A 14,625-nucleotide genomic window follows, 5' to 3' on the forward strand; every position below is an offset into this window, starting at 1 on the left:
GCAGTGCTCCAGTGTGAATCCTCCAGTGTGCCGCCCTCCAGTGTCCAGTGTGAATCCTCCAGTGTGCAGCCCTCCAGTGTCCAGTGTGAATCCTCCAGTGTGCTGCCCTCCAGTGTGCAGCCCTCCAGTGTGCTGTGCTCCAGTGTACAGTGCTCCAGTGTGCAGTGCTCCAGTGTGAATCCTCCAGTGTGCCGCCCTCCAGTGTCCAGTGTGAATCCTCCAGTGTGCCGCCCTCCAGTGTCCAGTGTGAATCCTCCAGTGTGCAGCCCTCCAGTGTGCAGCCCTCCAGTGTGCTGTGCTCCAGTGTACAGTGCCTCAGTGTGCAGTGCTCCAGTGTGAATCCTCCAGTGTGCCGCCCTCCAGTGTCCAGTGTGAATCCTCCAGTGTGCAGCCCTCCAGTGTGCAGCCCTCCAGTGTGCAGCCCTCCAGTGTCCAGTGTGAATCCTCCAGTGTGCCGCCCTCCAGTGTCCAGTGTGAATCCTCCAGTGTGAATCCTCCAGTGTGCCGCCCTCCAGTGTCCAGTGTGAATCCTCCAGTGTGCAGCCCTCCAGTGTGCAGCCCTCCAGTGTGCAGCCCTCCAGTGTACAGTGCCTCAGTGTGCAGTGCGCCAGTGCAGTGCATGTAGTCCTCTTGTCTCCTGCTGCTCTATGTTGTTCACCTGTCGCTAGGATACTTTGCCCTCCTCTGTTGCAGAGTGCGTCACGTGGATGAGCGACGTGGGAAGTGCCGCCTACGCGCTCTCAAACTTTTCTTTTCACCTTCTTCTGTTTGCGTAAAGATTCAGCGACAAAACGTTTCAACAACTTCCAACATCCCACGACATTCAAACACCCTCCGGGTCCGTTCGTGCGCTTCCCGCCCGCGCGTGTCCGTGCGTTCCGGTGCCATGGACTTTGGAGAGGAGTCATCGCCCGCTTTGGCTTTCGACAAGGACGCGTTCGAGCTCACCGTGGAGGACGTGTACGACATCTCCTACGTGATCGGCCGCGATCTGTTGAAGATCAGCGGCTCCGGGGAGGAGGTATCGGACCTGCAGTTCAGGATCGTCCGCGTCTTGGAGATGTTCGAGACGCTGGTCAATAAGTACAACTTGTCCCTGGAGGAGCTGCGCATGGAGCGGGACAACCTGAAGGGAGAGCTGGCGAAGGTGCTGTCCGAGGGCGCCTCGTCCCGGGAGGGCACGGTCAGTTTCCCACGGTCCAGACACTGGTGAGGTCCAGCATGAACGTCCTGGTTTGATGCTGACTTCAGTCTTGTCTTGCCGGGTTTAACTTGGATTATTTCTCCTTCAGACCCGGTTTAGTTTGGTAGAAGTAATAATATTCAGTCACAAATGTGTTATAAAGTTTCAGGTTGTTTACCCGCCCGTGGGACGTTGGAATTTGACTATATTTATTCCATTTTGTCCACATCTGATAAAAGGGAACTCTCTGGCTGCTTGACATGTTGTACTTAATGCTGTAACTCACTTTTTTCCAGTCAAACCAATAATTCTGGCAAGAATCAGGGCCAGTTTATACTCCAAACCCACAAATGACACTAAAATTATATGAAAAATGAATAGGACTTTAATATGGATTCCACCTGGACATTTTTGCTTTATTACAAGTCCCTAAAATTCATTTTTAGTGAATTTATCTTCAGTTTTTAAAAGAGAATTGTCAACACCCAACAGATGCTCAATCCAGAAACCAGCTTTACTCATTCATATATTTAATAAAGTGCAAAAAAAAAAAGAATCAGGAGGAATTGAAAATGCAAAAAGTGTTTTTGTTTTTTGTATCACTTTTGGTGTTTTCTGTTTTAATTTCAACACCATAAGATAAAAGTGACATCACTAGAATATTAGTGGAGCCAAAATGTATAAAAGTAAGTCCCTAACTTACATTACTGCAGTTTTTGCTTGTTGTTTTTGGTCTTCATGTAAAACATATTCTGATATATATTCTGATATTTTATTAGTTTTAAGCATTTTTGTTTCAATTAGAATGTTTAGAAAATAGACTTTTAGAAATGTAAATTACCTGAAAGATCTTGCTTTATTGCTTTAACAGATTTATAACTTTGCAATAATCGTCAACACTTTTATTTTGAAAGAGCTTTGTGTACCACAAGATATCTCTAAAACGCACTTTGTGTATTGTGCTAAAGATGGTTCAAAGTATCCCCTAGCTCCTGGGTTATGGTTAATGAGGGAACAAGCTCTTACGGTGTGTTCACAACCCAGGCATTCAATGAAAATTGAGAACCATCAGTTTGAGAGACCATTATTTCAACCGGGGATGCTATAGTATGAGCTTCATCCACAAAGAGCCGCTCCAGCACGGTCCCATCGCCACGGCTCCAATCAAGGTCAACTGAGAATCAGCCCCATCCTCAACATGGAAACACCTGAGAGTCCAGAGCACACGGATGAAAAATCATTCACAACTACTTTGAAACACCCAGTCATAGTCCCTAAGAATCACCATGTCACCAACTGCTAACAGCTCATTTCACAGTAAAGTGCAACATCAGGGAAAAGGACAGACGGTTAATGAGATCAGATCAAATGGATTTTTGTGCATCAGTGTGTAATGTGTCGTAAGCTAAGCAGAGGCACAGAGGAACAAAAGATGACTGATCTTCTGTCACAAAGATTAGACCCATCTATACCGTTCCCATATTGTGGAATGGACTGTTTTGGTCCTTTTCTAGCAAAACAAGGCTGCAAAGTGCATAAGCGTTATGGACTTGTTTTCACATGCCTTTGTTGCAGACAAGTTCACATAGAAATGTTGGACGACATGACCACAGACGCCTTTATTCATGAGCAGTAAGAGAAATAAGGAAGGAACTTTATAAGAGCTAAAAATAAACTGCAGGAATTCTTGAAACAAGTAGATTCCAATGTATATGGGAAAGACAAATGAGGACAATTTGAAACGTTCTTCGCTCATCAGCTTCATTATCATCAGGCAGAATGGATGATTCATATTCTATTGTGAACAGTTGGCCTCTTACAGTGCACAATACATAAATAACCCTCACAGTCCAGAACCGTTGACCCATAATCATCTGTGCACAAAGAGGTCTGTGGTTGAACTGCCACTGCCAGGTAAATGAATCAGAGAGGACAGAGCACCAGAATGTTGGAGGCAGCTGCAGTACATAACCGAAAAGTTTTGGTCACGTTGGGAAAGACAATATCTCGTTAATACTGCAAACAGGCAGAAATGGCATGATTTACCAGGCAACAAATGGAGATTAGACACAATATTAAGGATGGACTCGTAAGAAAAGTGAAGTTTTGTAATTGAGAAAAGAACGTTGAAAAAGAACATTGTTCCCGGGAAACAGACGGTTGTTGATCGCACGGTGCTGAGTTCATTTTGAATATGGAGTAATGTGTTTACCCCTTCAGGTTTGGTTAAAGTTCATTACTTCATTAGGAAATCATTTTCCCCCCTACATTTTGGTTGTGATGAAGCGCTACTTCTTTATTGCTTTCTCAGATTTATATGTTTGTAATATCATCAACGCTTTTATTTTGAAAGGGCATTGTGTAACAGCTACAAGGTGTCTCTGAAATGAAAGTTCCCATTCCAGCGAATTAAAAAGCAGCATGCACCTTGTGTGCTGTGAAAGTTTGGTAAAAACTAAACTTAAACATCAGTTAAAGAGACCATTATTTCAACCGGGGATGCAACAAGAAATGTACTACTTGGTCAGTTAGATGACCTGTAAAGAGTGTTCTCAGCTCAAATATTTAAAAAAAGGCAAATTATCGAGAAAAAAATGTGTCATCTTCGGTGGGCAAATGTGCTTTTAGTAAGTTAACTCGTTATAATGTGGGTATGTTAAAAATTGTACTTGCTTTGGTGATTTGGTGCAACGTAAAATAATGAACAATGATAAAACAACCTATATAAGTCAAAAAGAAAAACAGTCAAAAATAAAAATAGGCTATAATTCATTGGCCTACTGGCACTCTTTTCTCATTTGGTCCAGGTTAGTCCTAGTTTTTTCTCTTCTCTCAGAAAAAAATTATGTTTAAGGTTTTTGGTTTGGTCCTCCTCTAGACCTGGTTTAATCCTGGGTTCATTTTAAGCCTTTTCCCCCAGTTACCTCGACAGCAGCCTCATAGTCTTGGTTTGGTCCTCCTTTGAACCTGGTTTGTCATGACACGTGCTTGAGTTAGATCTGACTTCTGATTTTGTTCTTACATAGTCCTGTTTAAGTCCTAGTTCAGCCCTTTAGAAATGTCAACTTTAGCCCTGGTTTTAGACCTAACCAAATCTTGAATACGCTCTACTTTGGTCCTTCTGTAAACCTGCTTTGTCCTATTCTGTCCTTAGTCGGAGAATGCTGACTCAGGCTGTGAATGTGTTGTTATCCAGCAGACAGTTGGACCAAACCAGCTGCTGGTGGACCTGACAGACCCAAACAGACCGCGCTTCACCATGCAGGAGCTCAAGGAGGTTCTGCAGGAGAGGAACCAGCTCAAGGCTCAGCTCATGGTGGCCCAGGAGGAGCTGCAGCTGTACAGGAGGTGCCCATGACCAGACACGCTCAAAGTCTGCATCACTCACAAGAAAAACTGCACATTTTTATTGTTTTTGTGTCTTGTTTTGTGATAAATATAAAAATACCTAAACTAAGATAAAAAAAAAAAAAAACTAGAAGCACTATTTACAGGAATTGGTGTCAGAGCAGATCCAGCCAATCAAAAGCTAGTATTTTTTTGTGCCAGACCCAAGCTCTGATAACTGGACAGTGTGACGAAGAACAACAAACTTGTCTCCATGGAGATGTTTCTGCTTTGCCTGGAATGTTCCACAGCATTAAATGGATCTGTCATGCATTTTTTCAATTACACATGTTTTTAAAGGAGACATGCTTTTCTTCCAGATACTTAGTATTGAACTGCAATGCAAGTACATGATTTTACATTTTGTTCATTGTAAAATACAGAATATTCATCTAAAACGACGTAATAGAAACAGGTCTATTGACTTCCTGTTCAAAACTTCATTGTGACGTTCCACTGGAAAAAGCACCAGATTGTCATTCACTAACCCTGACATTCAGAACCTGACATGTATAACTTGGAGTCTTAGTTGTGATTATGTGGAAAATGAAGTACAAAGAAGTGGGCGGGGATAGGGTTAGTACTCGAGCCTCATTTGCAGGTCAACACAGAGTTACTCAACAAAGAAAAAAACCTTACATAGAGCTAAATTAAGACGAATCAAGGATCATGATTTAGAGTAATGTTTGTAGTGTAATGTAGTAGTGTTTGTCTCACTGTAATTTTGCCCTGTGTTCAAACTAAACTGATGTGGAACCTAATGTGTTCATTTGCCCAGGGCTTCGTTTGCCTGATATTTTTAAGTAGCATAATTGTGTATTAAATGCACTTTACCATTTTGGGACAGAGGTAAGGGTAGAAACGGAAAGTTTCTCAGAGGCCTTTAAGCACTGTAAGAAAACATGAAGTTAAATACAACAGGAGCATATTTAATGAGCTGCACTTTGTAAAAGAAAACTTTTACAAAGTTATTGGAGAGCTAAAGCTTGTCAGTTTTAACATTTTTCAGGTTTTAAGTCTCTCTCTATACACATATATTATATATATAGAGAGAGAGAGAGAGAGAGAGAGAGAGAATTTTTAATTTTTTACTATAAAACAAATGTTTGATAAATGTTGTTGCCACTGTTAAGCATTTGATCAAAATGTGTCTTTGCGATGTCTTTTCATGTGTCATTCTCCTCACACTTGTGTCCAGTGGGATTCTGCCCAATGCTGAAGCCGCCATGGTGGAGGTCAACCTGGACACTCCTCCTGCATCTGAGGACAGTTCAACCAACCTCAGCGACGCCAAAGACGAGCGGAGCACCATCGGGAAACTGTGAGTCACCAGAACTAGGATGTGTTCAGTGTTTGACATTGTGGGTGACATATTTTATACTTTGTTTATTTGATTGGGACCACAGACTATAAATACTGCACCTTCCTGCTCTTACGTTTGAAGTAGTGACGGACAATAGTGTTACATTCACATTCTAGAATTACAACAGATCTCATCATGGTGGGCGGGGCCTATGTAACTGGGAGAGTCGACGCTTTTGGAAGAAAATATCCAAAATAAAATTCCAAACATTAAACCGTATCTTTAATTGTTTGGGATTGGCTCCACAAACCTGCTATATTCATCTCACAGCTTAAAATTCTAAAGACGTTGAACTTTGTGTCAGTTTTGGCCCAGTCAGCACAGATATGATCCATAAACCATGTCGAATCTGCAATCTGAGCGTTAAACAGAGAATTCTGACCCGTCTCAGCTCAGTTTGGGCCTTCTAGAATGTTGTCACATGAACAGACAATTACAGTGCAATTTGTATTTTGTTTCTTCGACGTTTCCGATATTGAAACGTTATTTTATTCAGCAGCACCAATACTTTTGTCTAATCTTCCTCTGTCAGTTGCAGTAGATGTCTTTTTAAACAGACGAGTGAGTTATAATGGAAATAGAAGAGACATGACGCTAAAGAAGAGGCTGGGTTACTACAAACTACAGTCATTTGAGAATCTGTCAATTTTCTGACTCCATACTTCTACTTCTATATTATATTAATATTTTGGACTTATTTGGTCGGGACAGTGCATGTTAATGAACACACATACTTTAGTAAAAGGTTTGGTTCCTCTTCCTATTGTGACTAAATCTACCTGTGACAAAAGATTCATTGCATTATTTTAACAATTGGTCTTTATTATTTATTTTTGTGGATGTTGTCATTTCTTAAATTATTGTAAATCATAATTCCAATTTCAAATAGGCTACTACTTGAGTACCGATTAACAGTTTGGATGCAAAATGTAGTTTCTCTTTTACTCCATTTTGTTACGCTTGAGTTCACATTGTGGCTACTCTACCTCCTCTTTAGGCAAATACACCTGCATTTTTACACTTTCAATGTTCTGACCATCGCTCCAGTCGAGTTTAATTAGCCTGAACCTTCAGTCATCTGACCGTGTGTGACCGAGTGTGCAGCTCCTCTCCAGACTGTGAGACAGCCAGTTCTCACAGCACGTCCTAATGCTTTACTTGTGACCAAAATGAGTGGATGCTGATGTTTGTGGCGAATGTCAGAAAAGTGTGTTTACTCATTATCGGAGCCGCTTCTCCCTGACCCGGCGCTGTCTCTGCTGCTCTTAGGTTCTCCTTCAGACGGAAATGAAGAACGCACTGTGGACAAGACCAACCGTTTTAGAACAAGCGACCACTACAAGCAACCTCAAATGGACCAAATAGTTAGACTTTTGTAAAAATATGGATGTATATATTGATAAAGAGAATGAACAGGAACATGTATTTTGATATGTATGATTTTACTCACTGGTTAGTCTTTGTATGGCATTTTATAATTAAAGAAAAAAAAAACGAAACAAAAGACAACATGGGCACCATAAAAAGACAGGAGTTCCAGGTGTAGGTTCATATCCTCTCTTTTACGTATATAGCGTAAAACACATACTTTGAAGACGTACAACTACAGTAGGTGGCGGTAAATGCATACTTCCAGTTGACTGCCAACCGCCATTAAAAGGTAACACACAAACATGCATCTTGCAGGAGCCGGCATGGAAAACATTTTATTCTTTGAGTACAAGTAATAATTTACAGTGACATTGTTTTATGAAATTCATTGGACAATATTTCACTCTGACTAATGCTCCTTAAGCATATATCTCAATACAAAGAGAAAAATATAAAAGCACTATATAAAACTGTAGCAAAAATATACAGGAAGCTCTAGCCTCCATTTAAAAAGCCATGGAGTTGTTGTAAAAGGCGCACGTGAGGCGTTCAGTCAGAACTTGAGCCAGGGGTGAGCCGAGATGGAGGATTTACTGCGGTCTCCATAGTCGTAGAGCAGCTCCTCGTCCACAAAGATGTCCCGGGACGCCACCAGGATCAAGTGAGGGGTCCCGTCGATGGAGTGCAGCCGCGTCTGACAGTTCCCGTTCTTACTGTGGTTGATGAGCCTGCCCAGACGACGGCTTTCTTTAGTGGCATCCACACTAGAGCACAAAACAATGAGTCAAACGTCCTACTGCAGCAGTCAGCAGCCTCTTGGGAGTGAAGAGTGGAACATGTGCAGAAGTGCGCCCTCACCAGTAGGTCTTGGTCTGATACTGGAAGTAGTACATGTAGCAGCCTGTGGAGGGGTCCAGGGCATACTCGGCCTCTCGGGCTTTGGCCTCGGACAGCTCCAGCAGGTCTCCGTAGTACTCCACCACAAAGTCGCCCTTTTTGAAGACGTTCACCGCAAAAACCCCTCGGCCCTTTCCCTCGATCTCCTTCACCTGTTACAATTGATTATATTCACAAGTTAGAAAACACCAAGTGATTAAGGTGACGTTTCAAGGGAATCTAAAATACATATTATTTAACATAGTCAACCTGTTTTTGTAAAACAATGACTTTGCTTTCGTTAGGGATGTCTAGATAATCAGTGATAAGTGTGACTATTCAGGCCATTGCCAACTAAAATTATGAATATTAAGTATTTTGACACAATACATAGTTAAAATGTGTTACACAATGGGAATGAGAGGATTAAAGATGATCTCAGTTCTCAGTAATTGAATAATTGTTAAATAGTGTTCCCCCAACAATTTTAACACAATAAATGAATATGTTGTGAATAGAGCACATCAAATTAAGCCTGCATGTTTCAGATTCTCAGCTCATTCCGTCACAGGTCTTTGGTCATGTCAGCGCCACGGGCCAGATATACTCGCCTCCATTCCATCCTCCACACCATTCTTTATAAGATCGTCCAGGTGCCTGTGTTCTTCAATCTACAGTCAAAGAATAAGGGTAAGGATCGAATACTGGTGCATTACAATGTTCAATTCAACAGCATCAATGACAAACCTTTAGCTCTGCTTTTGTCTTTCTGTTGCTTCTTCTGATTGGAAAGTAGTCTGTCACCTTCTTATTTTGGGGGGCTTTATTTTCACTCCTAAACAGCAAAAAGGAATAATGTCAGTATTGTACTTTTATGTACGCAGATAACATTTTAAGACCCACTTCTTATGCCCAGCCCGACTGCGATTCTTGGACGCTGGTGCCTTGTTGTCTTTGGCAGCGCCTACTTTGGTTTGGCCACCGGACTCTTTGAGCTCACTGGCTGCCGACTTCTCTGCCTTCTCAGGACAGGTCGGAGTCTTTTGCTCCTTGGCATCACATTTCCCCTCTGTAGGTATGTCTAAAACAATACAAAAAAGGAATTTAGCAGCAGTATGGAGAGCGTGAGGTACCTTAACAAAACAAGACTAAGTTGTGTCATAAGATAGGCAGCCAGAAAACAGTGCGAGCATTCAGGGGCACAGGCAACGTCAACATGTGGATCTGCTGACCATAAGGGGAGCAGTGGAGGAGGCACGATTTCAAATGTTTTGGTATGCGAGTTAGAAGGTTAAAGACTGAGGCGAACCCTTTTTCAACTTTGAGTCGGAGCTGGTCGGGTCGGCGTCGTTGGCCTCCTGGATCAACATGCTGGACTGGCCCAGGGGAGAGCGGGCTTTGGCTGGACTCTGCAGGCTCTGGAGGATGGACAGGGATTTATGCTGGGAACCCTGGAACACAGTGGAAATCTTATCAGTAAATTTTAGGTTCAAAATGGGACAAAAGCTGAAGGATTAACCATAAAATGCAATATAAAAAGGCAACGTTTCTCCTCGGAATTAAAGCAGTTGTTGGCACATTCCTTATTAATGCTGTGTAAAAATATAGAAGCCCAATAAAATTCAACTACCCTGTCAATTCAAGTGTGTTAAATTGTGTAATTTTGGCATGACTAACCATGTGATGTGCTTCAAAGGAGACTCCAGTCAGATGTTAAATGTGCAGCAGAAAAAGCTGCAGTTTGTCAAAGATCACACTGGACTTGCATCAGGAGACAAGCTTAATGAGTTTGTTTTTCAGTTCCACCTGCAGTCCCTGGTAATGTAAAAGGCCTTACATGCCAATAAATATATTTATACAGTCACTCATCAAGGCAATCGATTGTAGTGGGACTATTCCACTAAGACTACATTAAAAATGTTAGCTGCAATATTGATCTAAAACAGCTTAATAGTAGAAACATGTCCATTGACTTGAAACTTGAAACTACAGAACTGATAAGTCTCATACTAACACTCCTCATGGTGACACTTCACTGTAACATGCAGTGGATTTTCGTTTATACCTTTTTATTTTTGAACAATGGCTACAAGTACAGCCATGTGGGCAGAGGAAGGAGGAAGGTGAAAACATACATTTTCTGAGCTATAAAGTCTCAAATGATCACAATACAGTAAACATGTGAATATGAATTGCGAAAAAAGCAAAATACAACTTCTATGCCAATAACACAACATGGTTAAACTATTATAAAAAAGGTACATTTTGCACAATATATGTATGCATATAGCACAATGACCTGCTGGAGAAACTGCGATGCGGTTTGTTCTTTTCCAAAGGTCTCGTGTTCCTGACAGACAGTGCTCCGGGGGAAATTCTGGGAAACAGCAGCTGCACAAGTCAGGCATTAAATGTCCCTCGCCCTGTGCCGTCGTCTAAAGACAGTATAACGATGCAACTGCCTGCACCGGAAGCCATTAGAACTCCACGGCGTGTGGCGTGAACAGTAAAGTCCAAAACACATGACATACCTTACTGGAAGCTGGTTTGTTCTCCTTTGTCTCGTTCGAAGAGCTAACTTTGTGCTGCACGGAGTCGTCGGGCTTTCTGTCAGTTCTTAGCACAGTCTGCTTTCCTTAAACAATTAAATAGACAATATAAATATACGTACACACAATTACAGCCGTATGCATGCGCCGTGGAGGTGGAATACCGTCTAAATTGGTCTAATTTACATATGCTGGCTTACTGTACACAAAGCTCCGTAGCCTGCAGCGTGCTCGAGCCTTCCCCTGCACGCCGCCACGTAATTCATGCTTAGCTTGCAGAAACGTCAACAATAATTGAATTTTCGGATACCTTTTGCCATGTCAGGGTCACAGAGCACACAGAGGAGAGCCAATGGTGGACAAATACTGTCCCTTTTGAGCCGTAATCCTTTGGTTTTATAGCACGGCTCCAGTCGGCACAAACATCACAACACTGAGGAGGCGGCGCCGCGAGGATCGTTTAAAAAACCCTCTGTGGATCCCATTGGCTGCTCACGTCTCGAGGGCCCGGCACGAGCGTGGAAGAAGCCGTGTGATTGGCCGCTGAATAAATACGCAAGCAGCTGCTAAATGATTAACCTATCGAAAAATTGTCCATTTATATATTTTTATTGGCAAATTTCATGTCCATAAAGCTAAGTTTTCAAAGTCAAAATGAACCTCTATATTGAATCTGTGACCCCTTTAACCAATATAAAGCAGCAACACACCGTTATTGCCATTGCCAAAGACCATAAATTCACAAACATAGGAACTATATTATTATTGTTGTCATTATTCTAAGTTCCAATTCAGTGTTACAGTCCAGATAAAAAATAGTTTCAACTTGCTCCGAGTCAAAGTTATCAAATAAAATGTAATTACTGTTCCTGTACAGTTTTAATCATGTTAGTCTTTGTTTTGACAATGCTTTCTCCTGCAGAGTTATAACAGGTTACTACATAGTATGACTCCAGCTGTGGAAAACAGCCCTGGCAGACCACCCCCCGTAGAGAACCCATCACACCCTGCACGTGATGTAATGGAAGGTAAAATGATTAAATAAAAGTTCACATATCAAAAACAAAACCAGAGTACTGGGTTATACAATCTGCAACATTGTCCCATTGTAGAGCAAATAATTAACTACGCAATAAACGGAACACTGGCAGAAATGGTTTCAAAGTTAGTCTTATGGACAATTTTTAAGAAAGTGAGACGTTTCGACTGCCATGACGACGTCTGGTTTGCAGTTGAAACTAGGTATATAACAGTATATCTGATCATGATATTCATTTCACAGTATCAGATTTATTGCAATATTGTGAAGAAGCTAACAGAATTCTAGAAATGATACTTTTAAAATGCTTAGACTTTTGTGTGAATTATTACTGTTGTATTCCAAATGTCTTCGTGTCGTCAAATTATTTTGCTACTACAATTTAGTTCCTAAAAAGAAGGAGTAAAATCATGTTTTATGCAGAATTGGTATAATTTAATACATTTCCATCATCGTCCATGAGGTGTGCTATAGACCAAATATTTCTTTCAAACCAGTCTTAGTAAAATAATGTTTGTTACGATGTAAAATATATCTGTTATTCCAGATGATTGTGGAATGCGGAGAGAAGTTATGAGCATATAACATTTTTCAGTACAATAAAATTTGCTTGTGGTACTCAGATTGAGACACAGGAAGCTTGCTATTGAAATCACATACTAGTAGAAGTTTTAGTCTGCCCAATTTGTTAAAAACAAAGTTAGGGATGCAGCACCATTAAGAGTTAACATGTTAAATCCACAATTTTAACCAGTTGATTTTGTTGCAGTAAGACATTCTAAATCAATTACTTTTAGACCACTTTCGTTATTTCTTTTAACTATATGACTTTTCTTCAAATAATGTGGTCTATTTCTCCAAATGAAATTCAGGTTTATTTGATTTATATATTTGATAGGTTGTTAGATATGGCATTCGAGTAAAGTGGGTAAATACACCTGGATAAACTTTCCATTTATATGTCCTAGAATTAACAAGTCTCTTTGAAGCCAAATATTTAATTTTGTTTTACATTCTTTAATCCTCCTTTCTATTTTCATAGACTGACTTTACAGAGCTGGATTCCCAAATATTTTATTTCAGTTTTGATGGGGATGTGGCAAATTTATTTGAATGGAACGTCATGGAGAGCGAAAAGCTCACATTTTTTAAGATTCAAACATCGTTCTAAAGCTCTAGAGAAGTTTTCAATTTTTTCAATGGATTTCTTAATTTGATGCTGTTTTTTTAGAAATAAAGTTGAATCATCTGCCAGCTGACTGATGATTATTTCGGAGCCCAAGACATTTCATATTTCAATATCATTGATTTTTTATTTTGAATATAAATGGCTAATAACTCAGTGACCATAATGAAGATGTGCGGTGAGATGGAACAGCCCTGAGGGATGCCAACATCTACTTTGAAGCTCTGAGTGGAGCCCCTTGAGAGACACAGCTATTCATGTTTATAGAGTCCATTAATTACTTTTTTAAATTTAATGCCAAACCCAAAATGTTCAAGTGCAGAAATAGTAAAAGGATGTCCTACTGTATCAAAGGCCTTGTAAAAGTCCAAAAACAAAATAAACCCATCATCTTCTATTCAGTCTCGATATTCGATTAAGTCCGTAATCCGTCTTATAATGTTATGAATTGATCTGCCTTTTAAAAACCCTGATTGTGTCTCCGCAATGATATTTGAAAGCCCTGATTGAAGACGAGAGGCAAAAATGTATGTTAATATCCATCAGAATTTCTAAGTGTGATAGGTCTTCTGTTTTCTATGATTCTAGGATCGTTGTTATGTTTTGGAAATTATAACCCCATGTTTCATAGTAGGTAAACAGTAGGTAGGTAGGTAGTTGGAAGTGAGCAGGTTTAAAAAATCTCAACAAAAAAAAAAACGATAAAGTAATTGTCTTGTGTCTTCCCAAAAATATTTGTAAAAGATTCCAGTGAGTCCATCTGAACCAGGGGCTTTATTAGGAGATAATCTGCAGATTGCTGCATCAAGTTCATCCATCTTATCTTATATATATTGGGTGATCACACGTTTCCTTATAATCTTCGTCTGTTTTTGGGGTGTTGATGGTGATGAGCACCTCAGTTAGAAAAGCTTCACAGTCTTTTACAGACAACTTGGAGCTGTAAAGATGGTTATAAAACTTAAACATTTCCAAAGATATTGTTTTTTCCTCTGAAATTTCAATGTTGTCAATTAACAGGGATTGAATGTTACCTCTCCTTGAACCGACACCTTAACGTGGTGGAGGGGTTTGAGTGCCCGAATGATCCCGGGAGCTATGTTGTCGGGGGCTTCAAGCCCCTGGTAGGGTCTCCCAAGGCAAACAGGTCCTAGGTGACGGGTCAGACAAAGATCGGTTCAGAAGCCCTCTATGATGAGTTCAAGAACAAGGCCGTTTACGTCGCCCGGATCGGCGTCACCGGGGCCCCATCCTGGAGCCAGGCCTGGGATGGGTGCTCGATGGCGAGCGCCTGGTGGCCGGGTCTTACCCTACAGGGCCCGGCCGGGCACAGCCCGAAAGAGCGACGTGGGGCCGCCCTCCCGTGGGCCCACCACCCGCAGGAGGATCCATAAGGGGCCAGTGCAGAGAGATCTGGGCAGCAGTCGACGGCAGGGGCCTCGGCGACCAGATCTCCAGACACAGAGACTAACTCTGGGGACATGGAACGTCACCTCGCTGGGGGGGAAAGAGCCTGAGCTTGTGCGGGAGGTTGAGCGATACAGACTATCTAGTCTGTATCGCTCAACCTCCCGGGGCTGGCTCATCCATCACCCAAGCTGAAGTCACTGAGGTTGTTCGCAAACTCCTCGGTGGCAGGGCTCCGGGGGTGGATGAGATCCGCCCTGAGTA

General features: G+C 41.5%; 2 protein-coding genes across 3 annotated transcripts; one reads left to right on the forward strand and one right to left on the reverse strand.

The window, feature by feature from the left end:
* Positions 1–819: 819 nt before the first annotated feature.
* Positions 820–7,363, forward strand: rilpl2 (Rab interacting lysosomal protein-like 2). Of its 2 annotated transcripts, none has more exons than XM_072433263.1 (4): positions 820–1,183; positions 4,380–4,531; positions 5,769–5,891; positions 7,203–7,363. In XM_072433263.1, exons 1-4 carry the CDS (start codon positions 887–889, stop codon positions 7,222–7,224), a joined length of 594 nt encoding a protein of 197 aa, XP_072289364.1. In that variant the 5' UTR covers positions 820–886; the 3' UTR covers positions 7,225–7,363. The 2 variants fall into 2 exon arrangements, with proteins under 2 accessions (XP_072289364.1, XP_072289365.1); XM_072433264.1 differs by having other exon boundaries at positions 830–1,183; positions 4,383–4,531.
* Positions 7,364–7,611: 248 nt separating this feature from the next.
* kmt5ab (lysine methyltransferase 5Ab) lies at positions 7,612–11,184 on the reverse strand. Its single transcript, XM_072433265.1, has 8 exons — positions 11,040–11,184; positions 10,712–10,815; positions 9,490–9,631; positions 9,084–9,261; positions 8,928–9,015; positions 8,792–8,851; positions 8,163–8,353; positions 7,612–8,068 (listed from the first exon to the last, which is right to left on the reverse strand). Exons 1-8 carry the CDS (start codon positions 11,047–11,049, stop codon positions 7,858–7,860), a joined length of 984 nt encoding a protein of 327 aa, XP_072289366.1. The 5' UTR covers positions 11,050–11,184; the 3' UTR covers positions 7,612–7,857.
* Positions 11,185–14,625: the final 3,441 nt, after the last annotated feature.

This window comes from Eucyclogobius newberryi, unplaced genomic scaffold, assembly GCF_026437365.1.
Source record: "Eucyclogobius newberryi isolate DKJ021-1_F unplaced genomic scaffold, fEucNew1.0.hap1 SCAF_6, whole genome shotgun sequence".
NCBI lineage: Eukaryota > Metazoa > Chordata > Actinopteri > Gobiiformes > Gobiidae > Eucyclogobius > Eucyclogobius newberryi.